Raw genomic sequence first — 12903 nt, forward strand, 5'->3', positions numbered from 1 at the left:
TTTATATAGATATCTATATAAAAATTAAATAAATTAAGCATGCGCAAGCTTTATTTAGCGTGTTGTTTCAAATTAAAATAGTTACACTAATAAAAGTTATGTTTAAAAAAATATTTATGTAAGAAAAATAAGATAAAAAGAATGGAGTTGGTATTTGTGGATTTTCGTAAAGAATTATGTATATAAGAATTATATAATTTAATTAATGAAAAAGAGTTAGGTGCTGAGTTTTTTACCAGTTTATTTTTGGTAGATTTATATTCGAAACCGATGTGCTAGCATTTCTTTTTTAATTTAGTTTAATGGTTCAAAATTGCATGCAAGAGCCTATTTGCAACACTATATAATATTCTTACTTATACGTATATTTTGTTTATCTATTTTAAAATAAGTCAAAACTACTAATCAAATTGAACAAATTTAATTTTATTTCTTAATATTATGGCGATAATTTACAGTTTAAGGATTATATAATGTGTTTATACGTTATAAATCTTTTCAGATAAAGCTTATTAAAACAACATTAATGTACAGATAAATTGTTGATTATAGATCCAGTTACTATTACCATTTTTAAATTATGTAATGTAATAACTTTGGTTGAATTTGAGTCACAGTGTTAATTATTATTAAAATAAATAACCTAAAACTTTTAAAAATAACCCATTAAACTTTCTAATTCATACCAGAAACTACTTAGAATAGCACTTTCGGAGATATGCCATTACCGGCTTCCTATCTACACAACGGATCATGCTTATTTAAACTCTAATAGAAAAATAGAAGCTAAAGAAAAGGTAAATAGAAACTTTTGTTTCTTTGTGTTGATTTCACTTAATAACTCAATATAAACCTTTAGTAGTTAGTAGTTGGAATATACTTTCCTTTGACGCCGAAGGTTGTGGGTTCGATTCCCACCCAGTACAGACATTTGTGTGCATGAACATGTCTGTTTGTCCTGAGTCTGGGTGTAATTATCTATATAAGTATGTATTTACAAAAGAAAAGTACTATACTATAAGTATATACTGTAGTATATCAGTTGTTTGGTTTCCATAGCACAAGCTTTGTACAAGCTTAATTTGGGATCAGATGGCCGTGTGTGAAAATGTCCCAGGATATCTAACGATTAACGTTTTCAAAGTTACCTTAACATTAATATGATATGAGTATGTTTAATTTTTGCAATTCCTATTTTTTATTGGTTAATGCTATTGAAATAATTTTATATTAATTAAAATAATGTTTTTATTGAAAAACGCAAAAATTAAACCAAAGCATTTTATACTTTTATTATACAAATTAAACAGTATTTTAGTTAATGCATCGAAAGGTGTTTTTCTTTCTTTTTATTCTTTTTACTTTTTCCTCCCCAAAAGCGCATAAAATCTTTACTAGAACTAGCCGCTTCTTCAGTTTCAGTAAGTAATATACGCCTCGCAATACTTGAGCTTACTATTTCGTCTTCTTCATTTTCTGTTTCAGGTATCATCGTTGGTACGTCTTCGAAACGTAAACGTCTTAAGTCTTCTGTTTTGTTATGTTTTTCAAGATGAACTTCACATGTAAAAGGAATACTATCAGGTGTCAAGGAAGTCTTATTTGATCGTTGATCATAAATGGTACTTCTTATCTCCTTTTCATTGTCAGCAATTATTGCATGTCGTCTGTCCATTTTAAAATCTTTCTGGTCGACAGAAATTGTATCGCTTTGGGACGACGATGATCTTGTTTCTTTAGCGAATTTTAATATATTCAGTTCTTTTGCGTAGTCTACGTTGTAAGTGTCAGTTTTGATTTTAGTTAGAGAATCTTTTAAAGCATCCACATATTGCAGTTCGTTTTTAATTTCCTTGATGTTAAATTGATCACAGCTCCCACCAGTTTGTATTGCTTCATCCTTTGAATTTATATGCGCGTATTTACGTAGCTCCAGTTCAGTGAAGGATAACATATTTTTGGAGTCACTTTGCTTTGCATCGTATTCCTTGATAATATCTTTGGAGTATTTATCGTTATGTTTTCTTTTACAAAAACAAACTTCGAAACATTTTTTTAATATCTTTGTACATAAATTCCCATCAACGTTTGCTACTTTATCTTCATATATAATGTCATCATCAAAATAATGTCCAGAAAACGTTAACTTGCAAGAAGCATCATCCACTTCCATTGGCGATCGCATAACAGTATCCAAAAACAATCTAGAATTAAAAATTATATATTAAATACTGTATGTCATATTTCACCTATTGAATCGTATAAAAATTAGCGATCTTAAAAATGATGGCACTAAAATGTATTTATCTAAAACTATCTAACGTGTTTTCAGATGCGTCAGTATAAACGAAGAAGGCTTCCGAGACTCCGGGTACGCATCGTTTGAGCCAGTAGTGGACGGTGTAGATCATCGTGAGAAGGACGGCTAGAAAGGTGAATGCGGCAAGATGTACATTAAGCTGGAGTTCCTTGGAAGCGCCACATAGGAGTTTATCTTCGTCGTATATATCTAAAAAAAAAACAAACTCTTACATTCATTTTTGATTGGTGGTTTAGTAACGAATAAAACATTATTATTGAATTATTTTATTAACCGGTCAATTATACTACGACAACATTAAAATTTAAGTTAATATAAACTAGTATAGAAAGTTACTTCTTTATTACTTTTTTATTCTTGACTTAATTCCCATTTAACATATCGTTTCGTTTCGCAAAAATAAGCGCAATCTGCAAATTTATTTTTCATAAATTTGCAGGTACTATTTTTGCAAAACTTCAAACAGCAGCACTATAATACATAATACTTCTATAAATTTAAGATATACATGTAGAATCACATATATTAATATTTATATATATATATATATAAATATAAATTATATATATATTTTATTATATATATATAAATTGGTTAGAAGTTTCTCTTCTTGTGCATGTGTTCGCTAATACATGCACATAATTTTTTATTACCATAAGAACCACAATTTGGCACTCCATCGCATGCATTCGTAGAGTCGATACACACTCTAGTACCGACTACTTGGCACTCCAGGTATCCTGATGGACAGCGAGACTCGCTGTTAAGTAAAGACTGCGCCGGAGTCGTTACCAGCATCATACGATCCAACTATAATTATTCCATCATTGCTTATAATAATAATTAAATTTTGATCTTACAAAACTACACAAACATTTACCTTCTATGGATATAAGCAGAATCGATATTAAAATAGGTAAGGACAAAACAATTCTATATATGGACCGTATATTTTGAAAGTGGTGTAAGTCCATTTTCTTTTGTTTCGAGAAAATTAAAGGTTACTACTATATTTGTTGATTTAAACATACAGGCAAATCATATGAGGTCTGGCTATGTTTCTATTGTTTTATCAACATTTAATTTGTTTATATAAATTTGTTTTTGGCTAATTAGACTACGATAACACATATTTATGTGCTGTAAATGGACTTACACCACTTTCAAAATTAGACAATTGTAGAAATCGTTTAATTTCAATTTTGAAAAATCAAATATCGCTTAAAATATACTTCATTTTAATATAATTTTGTTTACAAATACGCATAACAACAACAAAATTTTATTTTAGACGGCAATTACATTGTCATTACAAGATACTGATTACAAGAATTTACTTATTCTCTGCATGTGGTAGTGTTTCAAAATATGCATGATGCACCGGAGGTATATAGGGTAGTAGCTGTTTCATGTCTTTATATTTTTCGTACGTAATAGGTCTGGCATTTTGGTACAAAGGCTCCAGGGCGATTTTTTCAAATTTTTACGGTCTTCCAGGACGTAGAGGTAATAAATTGATAATTTTAAATTCTGCGTCCGTCATCGTTGTTTTATAAAAAATGGTATATGGTGCAATTTTGAGGAACCTCAACCAACATATTTGCAACCTATTGACCTGTTCCCCATTAGTATTTTTTTATATGTTTTTTAATTGCATTTATTATTTTACTCTTCTGTTTGTATTGTAAGCCGTTTTATTTTTTTTGTTTTATTTGATAACTGGAGTGTTATCAAAAATTGTAATTAAGAGTATAAAATAAATGTTCAAAACATTTAAATTAATAAAACAATTACTAAATTTAATAGTCGTATTTTGATCACTTGTTAGGTAATATAAAATCATAGCTTAATCATATTTATGAATTTAAAATATATTATAGACTATTTCAATGTCAGGTCAAGCAAAGTATTTTATGTCCACATTCAACCTAAATACATAATATCGTGATATAATTTAAGCAACTTATATTCACATACTGTAAAATTGCTAACTGAGATAACAATACGTGAGGCGTTGAACAGGAATGTCTGTCTTGACTTTGGTTCCGAGAAGTCGCAAATATTGAACAGAACTGCACCAACATAGTTCCTAAGGTAACGTAAAGCTACGCGACCCTCTATCTGAAAAATAATTTACAGTTACTATACTGATGGTAGGGCTTGGTGCAAGCTCGTCTGGATAGGTACCACCCACTCATCGGATATTCCACCGCAAAACAGCAATACTTGGTACTGTTGCGTTACGGTTTGAAGTGTGAGTGAGCCAGTGTAATTCCAGGCACAAGAGACATAACATTTTAATATATTGATAATGCCTTTGTATACGGGCGTTTGTAACCACTTACCATCAGATGGCCCATATGCTCGTCCGCCTACCTATTCTTTATAAAAAAGAAGTTGAATGAACAGTTTTCAAACTAGTACAACAAATATATTTTTATATGAATCGAGATATTAGTGAGATAATAATTATATATATGTAAAAAAATATGAACGTGAAACGAAGGCGGCTTCGGGCTAACAATGTTTTAGACACCGTTACTCGTCCGTACGTTTACTCCATTGACATGTATATCTATTATGGTGATAATAATGTTGATATATTTCTGATGAATTTTGGTCTTGGCGGGTAAGAACCACCTACACAAATTATATTATAGAGCACAATAGTGTGCACAAACTCAGAGATAATTGTTCTTCGATACGTCTGAAAAGTGATCAGATACAGGAACAGAGTCCTTACGCGGTTCCGAGACAAGAAAATGTATGTATAATTGTACTAAGATTTTCTTTAAAACAATTATGTATAACAATACCCGTTATTTAAACACAGGACCTCAAGGTCTGCACTCATAACCGCGCAACTAGACTAACGAAGTAGTTAAATATAGTTACGAAATAAACATCCGTCGACCCGCAGCGGAAAAGCGTCGTGAATAAAACCCCAAGTCCTTCGTAACATGAGAATTATATGAAAGTACACACAGTTGTAACTCGTGGAATATTTACAAACGACTGACTTACGTTATAAAGAAGGATGGCATATTGACATATGACTATATAATTAAATGAATATTGGATTATCAAAAATATGAGTCAGTACAGTAACCGCATATTTAAGTAATCTTTGTTGTACCTAGATTTGTAAGTGGTCGTTATTTACAAGTTATTTTGTGGTATTAATATTTTTTTTCTCTCGTTGGGGATAACTATGTGCAACGTACAATGTAAGATACCGCACTCCGGCGCATGGAACTTAAATTAAAACCTATAATCTTTTTTCTAAAAGTACGTATCTAATATTTCTAATGAAAGAGTAGCATATTAATTAGATTTTTTTATATTACTACTCATAAAAGTAAATTCGCGTGGTGCTAGTATTTATTCAAGTATTGTAGAATTTACTCAAAACAAAAATTACGTATGGACGTACACAAAAAGACATGACGATATATATTAATGTTGTAATTATTTGAATATAGACAAAATTTCGTAAACAGTCAATGTACAAAATGATATTACTTTCTACCTCATCGTCCTGTAGTTCGACCAATCGAGCTAGGTCCTGTATTTCAGACATTCTTAGCATCGGCTCTGAATCAGTCCTCATGGGACGCTTCGTTGTCAAATTCCTCGGACGTGAATTTTCAATTTGCAACGATTGGATGTAACGCTTTTTTCTTTTACTACTGTAAAAATTAATACATAATAATTGGTACGAAAATTTTTTATATCTTCCATAAACTATTTATTAAAAATCGCCAAATTTTATCACAAGATTTTATTTAATGTAATAACTATTACTTATCACTATCATGTAAAACTATTTTTCTACTATTAAAGATATACAAAATACGTGAATCTTATTCAAAGATTGAGAGTTCAAACCCCGGCAATCATCAATTAATTATCATGTGTCTGTTTGAAAAACCTCGTGCTCGGTGAAGGAACATCATGAGAAAACCTGTATGTAATTCTGTCACATTTGTATTAGCCTAACCGCATTGGAGCAGAGTGGTGGAATAAGGGCCAGAGCTTCTTCTCAAAAGGTGATAAGACCTTAGCCCAGCTTTTTGTATGTTGTTACTTTATACATACGTATTTTAGTAATATAATATTTTTTGCAAACATAGAATACTCACGTATTATTATCCGATTTTTGTTCTACATGGGCTGTAATCGTTTTATTGATATGAAAAAATGGTTCAGTTTTATTTAAAACAACAGCCATCACAGGAGCTGCTTGAACTATATTATCCCAAGATTCACGATTAACCATAGTACCTGTTTCAATCCTAAAATATGTAGAGTAATATAATTCACGATATAATTATCTTTACTAATTAAACTTTCACGGCTAAAGCACAAAACCGATTTTGATGACATTTGGTATAAAGCAAGCCTGAACCCCAAACAAGGATACAGGTTTTTTTACCTAATACCTGCAGACACCGCTCCCCTTTTACGAGGGCGGAAACTAGATTTAATTAATTTAAAATATTAATTGGCAACTTACAGTCTTACTGTTGTCGTTGAACTTTTGTTGTTTAAACTTAAAATTGTTGTTGTTTTCTGCGTCCGCAAAGAATTTTCTGAAACTTAAATTTTCTTAATTTTTTTATATGCATTCAAAACTAAATTGTTATCGTAATAGGTATTGCGTAAATAAATTCTTGCCTTTGGTGTTTGTTTTATTATTTATCTTAATGTTTTTTACACCTTGGTTAAAATTAGCTTTATTATCAAATAATTCTGATTTTAAATGATTATAATCATCAACACTATTGAATGCCTTTAAGTTATCTGTAGTAGAAAAAGTTGCTGATTCAATATTGTTTACGTGTAATCTATTCAATCGTGTTTGTGATTTTTTGTAATTTTGGAATGGTTTTATTCTGTAATATAAAGTGTATTAATAGAAAAATTAAAATTTACATATTAAATATATATAGTGATGTGAATATCAAACCTCTCACGAGCTTTGAATCTTGAAAATTAATTATAAAGCTGCATGTAATGATCATATACAATTATACTTATATACATCCATGTATGAACATCAACGAATACGAACTCTAAGCTATACTAAATCTATTGTAATAATATATTGGTATCACAATATAGGTTTTCAAAGTATTAGTATTAATACCAACTTACCTTAATAAATTTGTGTCTTTTTTTGTAAAGTAATTTACATTTAAGATTTCTTTATAATGATCATTATTTACCATATAATTATTTCTATTATTATAAGCAGATATATTTTGAATTAAATATACTGAAAATATAAACGGAGATAAATATACATGCTTGGTATGATTTTTGTAATAACTTATAAGTAAAATATAAGAAGTAATAATAATGATAGTAGTAGCCCTTAAAAAAAGCGTTTTCAAATACCCCTAGTTTTTTCTATCTCATGCTTTTGTAGACAAGGTAACTTAAAAGTATTTATCTTATATGAAGGAAAGCAAATGAAATTAATAATACAATTTACCGCTGGAGTTATAGTCCATGTTCGATATGTCATGTATAATATTCCGTAATGAATCATTTGTCAAGTCTCTACTTCGTGTAGACGTTTCATTAAAATACTTTATTATATCATCTATGTACTTGAACGAAGCTGTCGTATAGTTTGAATCAAGTGACGGTATTGATGTACTATAAACAGCAGTATTAGTAGCGGCAGTCCAACCAGTGAAAAGTCTAAAATTTTAGTTAGAATTAGAGCTTTTATTTCTAGTTTGTAAAGTGATAGCACATTGCAGTTATATTTGAAAATTCCATATTAGCTTATATTAATCAAAACAAAGATGATTGAATTAAAAATGCCTTCCATTATGAATGTCGTTCCGTTTGAATATTATAAACACTTATTAAAACTAAATATTAATCTCCACTGTACGTAAATAATACTTAAATAAGATTTTTTTTTATTTAAATTTATTATTAAAAAATTGGGATTCTACATTCTACCCGTGTAATCTTTTTTTTTTTTTTTTTATAGAAAAGGAAGGCGGACGAGCATATGGGCCACCTGATGGTAAGTGGTCACCAACGCTCTTAGACATTGGCATTGTAAGAAATGTCAACCATCGCTTACATATCCAATGCGCCACCAACCTTGGGAACTAAGATTTTATGTCCCTTGTGCCTGTAATTACACTGGCTCACTCACCCTTCAAACCGGAACACAACAATATCAAGTATTGCTGTTTTGCGGTAGAATATCTGATGAGTGGGTGGTACCTACCCAGACGAGCTTGCACAAAGCCCTACCACCAGTAAACAAAGCCCTACCACCAGTACAGCACCTTATGTAAGAATAAACTCAAAATCACCGCAGAGCACAATCGTGAAGTGTCAGAAAGTGATATACGAAATTGACTATAATAATAATAACAGTTAAAGTACACACGCATCGAAAAAGCGTATCACGCGTAAGTCACTTAACAATTTACGAGTGAAAGCTATAACAGTTATTACACACTAGCAATACTATGCAAAATTAACTTGATAGATCCAAAAGAATGACTTTTGATGTTAGTACCACAAACGTACAAACTTATTTAAATTATAACTTTAAATCGTGACTATAAATTCTGGAACATACATACTATATCAATAAAACAGCTCACTCGTTTATTTTTTCTATATGTATGTAATTTTAAAATTATATTAAATATTACAACACAGCGGGTTTCCACCCGCATCACGGGTATCAGATCACGACCAAGTTTCATGACCAATTACTACGTACCAATTTTTGATACGCATTTAGTCTTTTTAGTTTTTTATTTAGATCCCTAACTTTGCAACGCTCAATAGGAAATTGATCTTTAATACTTATGATAGTAGCGATCAGTTTCTTTTCTCGCAAACGGTGCATTTTTCATTCCAAAATTATATTTTTTATTATCAAACCATTTTCTCATTTTAGCCGTCTTTTTTTTGTTGATAGTGCTAAATATCAATCTGTAATAGTGATAATTAACATATTAATTTAATTATGATTAAAAACAATATTTTTATAAGATGATATCCTCTAGAAGCGAGTAGTTGCTGGCGCAGGAGATAGGACACGTGGGATATCAATGGCCATAAGTTTATTTGGACACACATGCATTAGCAGACGTAAAGACATCTGATTACGATGTGAATCATAAATAATTCTTTGTGATCTGACCTGAGACTTATATTAATATAAATTTATAATATCCCAATAAATCTAACAAACCAATTATATTGTTATTATAAAAGGTATCAAGGTATACCTAGAGTCTTCTGTAAGCCCTCCAACGTTGTAGTCAAGTTCGTAGCGCTGTGTTCCGTCGTAGTACCCGTCGTTCTTTTGAGGCCTAATCGAAAACTGAACCAAAGGCATTATACTCGTTTCGTATTCCACTCCATTCCTATTTTAGAACTTCACTTGAATAACAATAGTTTTGTTGTTAGAATTAAATTATAAATCTCAGATATCTTGTCAAGCAGAAATTAAAGACAGTTTAGTTTTGTGTAAAGTTTTTTTTAAGTAATTTTACGGATAAAAAACAACTTTTTACACTTTATGCAAGGTAAATAGACCCATAGACCCATGGGAAATCCGACGCGACCGGAAAAAGAACTACTACTGAAAATATCTGGAGAGAAAAAATCAAAAACTTTTTTTATTTTTTTAACCCGGGATTTGAACTAAAGTCCTCGATATCTAAGCCTTATAAAGCCAGGGGTAGTTTAAAACATTTAAAATTAATAACGCTATAAATGAACTGTGGTAAACATTTACAAATAATAAATAAATAACCTAGGAGTGACGTCGTATATAAAGTCGAATATTTCCTCAGCATTGTATGTATGACGCAGCGGTCCACCTAATTGAAGATTTCCTGACACATTCACCAACGGCACTTCCATTCTTATATAGTCTGGCTCTTTGTCCGTGGGTTCTGAGAACGTTTGCTTCAGAGCCTTTTGAGTAACATCTTCATACTCATGTGACCTAAAATATCAGCGTCAATTTTTAAATTACACGAACGAACTTGACAAAGTCATTTATGATGCCGAGAAACATTCTATTTTTATCTACCCTATAAGGTAATAAGAAAATACTAATCCTAAAGTAAATAGAAAAATGATAAATAACTGATGCTCTGAAATAAAATTTTATATAAGGCATTCAAAGTAATAATATTAACCTTATAATATTATAATGCGGGTTGAAGAAAAAGTGCATATTATTACCTTTCAGTATTTGTACTAGGTGTTGTTTTTAAAGTATAATATTTTGTATAATTTTTGATTTGTGACTTCATCATTGCATTTGAGTGTGGACCCCAGTAGCCCCCAAACGTCTCGCCTAACTCGTAAACGATAAACTGATCTCGATTATTAGCACATTCTTCCACTAAAGTATTCTCCGATAGCAGTTCAATTACCAAAATTATATTGTAACCGGATTCAGCTCTATATACAAAATCAAAATGTATTTTATTCAAGTAGGCTTTAAAAATCACTTTTGAATCGTAATTTTAATGTAAAGCTTTATGTAATCTGTATGAAAATCAACGACCGCTAAATCCAAGCTCTTTTATCATATTATCTTGTACAGTATAATAAGCCTTATTGATTTTTTTCTTATATTTGTTATACATAATTTAAATATATTTAATTGTTCATGTATTATTCGCGTCTTCTAACTCTATATCACGTATTGTTTACATTGATTAATAAACAAACCTGACACTCAAAAAACAGCTATAAGGAACCTCTAGAAGTGAAAAGTGTATGACATGCGAGCTAGACTCCATCACCTGGCTTCCCAAGAATATAGACGGCATCACCCGTCGTTTGCAATGCTCCGACAAGTCCGTTTGATGCACGAACCTACGTACAATTATTGTTAAATCGGTTTTATTGTTTATAGAAAGAATTAAAATAAGCATTCTAATAAATATATTATTCCCCATATTTAGAAAGGAACAAGTACGACACACTTTTACTCATGACCACATGGTTATCCAATGTCATTAATTTTGTAGCCATCAACATATTATATAGATCCTGCTTGGCGCGAATATACCTACATATTAACATAACAAAAGAAAACGATGAAATAAATATAACATAAATTAAAATATATAATAATTTTATTGCAAAAATATTAGGTGATGGTGGTGGGTCGAACACTAATCTTAGCCTAAGATCGCGGGTTCAAACCCGGGCAAGTACTGAGTTTTTTCGTGTACTTAATTTTTAATTATAATTTATCTCGTGTTCGGTGGTAAAGAAGCACGTCGCAAGGAAACTTATATGCGTCGAATGAAATTCTATCACATGTATATCCATCCGCCAACTGATTGACTGTTACTTTGCTACTCATTAGGTAAATACCCTAGATATATAATATAAAATAGTCTGTAGGATATAATTATGAAATTTAAATAAAATAATAATTAAAAAAAATATGAAAATAAATATTTTCTTGAGCTATTTGTATTTGTAGATATTTTTAACGTAGAACCAAGTATAGTTATCGCAATTGTGTAATTTAATTAGTTTGAACGCTTAGAAAAACTCAAACGATAAATTAAGAAGATGACGTCAGCCGTTGACGATAGGGGTCGCGTGACCCGCAGCGTATTGCTTTTATACGGGGAGAGACCACTCAGTACCGACATTATTACAGTTGACTTTGTATTTAATTCAGCTTAAAGTTGGTGTAGAATATAGCTATGACAATAATAATACGGGGAAAGTGGGAAGTGAAATAGTTTTTCTATCCGTACCATGCTTATACTTATTTAGAAAATATAAGAAATATTATTATTAAGTAAATATACGATGTTATTAATTTGCATAACAGAAATATTGTTTTAAATGTAAAAGTGACAGTCTGTACATAATCCCGTGTTGGATAAAGGTCGCCTATTCTCTCGAAGAAAGAAAACGTTTTTGGAATTTATTGCGCCATGCTGCTCCTTTGCGGGTTGGTAGGATACGATACACACGTGGCAGAAATTCATTCGATACATATGGGTTTCCTTACGATATTTGCTTTCGTTGGGAATACGTCAAAACTATAAAAAATATGATCGCCGCAACTTACATGTTCTTTCTCTCCTCTATTCTATTCTATTTCACCCCTGTACTCCTTCCCTATCTGAAGGAACGCTTTAATTTTCTTGGTTCGGACTCAAGTCTTCAACTTAATCTTCGCTCCCAGAGTGACAACAAATTAAGTTTGCCTATATGTCACTCTAAACTATATGCTAACTCATTCACGGCAAAGGCAGTAAGACTGTGGAATACACTTCCATCAGATATCCGTCAATCCTCTTCAATTTCTATTTCTATTTCTCAAAATTCGTACTTAAAACTATTACCTATCTCTGTAACCTATCTACTTCCTTCACACTTCATCTGTCCACTCTTAATGTTATAAATGTTTGTATTGTAAATAGATATATGTATGTATGTATTTATGTATATATGTATTGATATATGGTTTATAAATGTATATATGTATCTTTGTGTATGTACTGTTTACATTTATATATATGTCCTGCCAGCATCTTAATGCA

General features: G+C 30.8%; 1 protein-coding gene across 1 annotated transcript; it reads right to left on the reverse strand.

Annotated features, from left to right (window-relative positions):
• Positions 1-1318: 1318 nt before the first annotated feature.
• On the reverse strand, positions 1319-11334 carry LOC126774781 (uncharacterized). Its single transcript, XM_050496336.1, has 13 exons — positions 11330-11334; positions 11060-11206; positions 10565-10786; positions 10128-10322; positions 9598-9735; positions 7038-7215; positions 6837-6892; positions 6463-6615; positions 5850-6009; positions 4298-4441; positions 2974-3130; positions 2323-2509; positions 1319-2204 (listed from the first exon to the last, which is right to left on the reverse strand). The coding sequence occupies exons 1-13, from the start codon at positions 11332-11334 to the stop codon at positions 1319-1321; spliced, it is 2628 nt and encodes an 875-aa protein (XP_050352293.1).
• Positions 11335-12903: the final 1569 nt, after the last annotated feature.

Source organism: Nymphalis io, chromosome 2 (genome assembly GCF_905147045.1).
Source record: "Nymphalis io chromosome 2, ilAglIoxx1.1, whole genome shotgun sequence".
In the NCBI taxonomy this organism is placed as follows: Eukaryota; Metazoa; Arthropoda; class Insecta; order Lepidoptera; family Nymphalidae; genus Nymphalis; species Nymphalis io.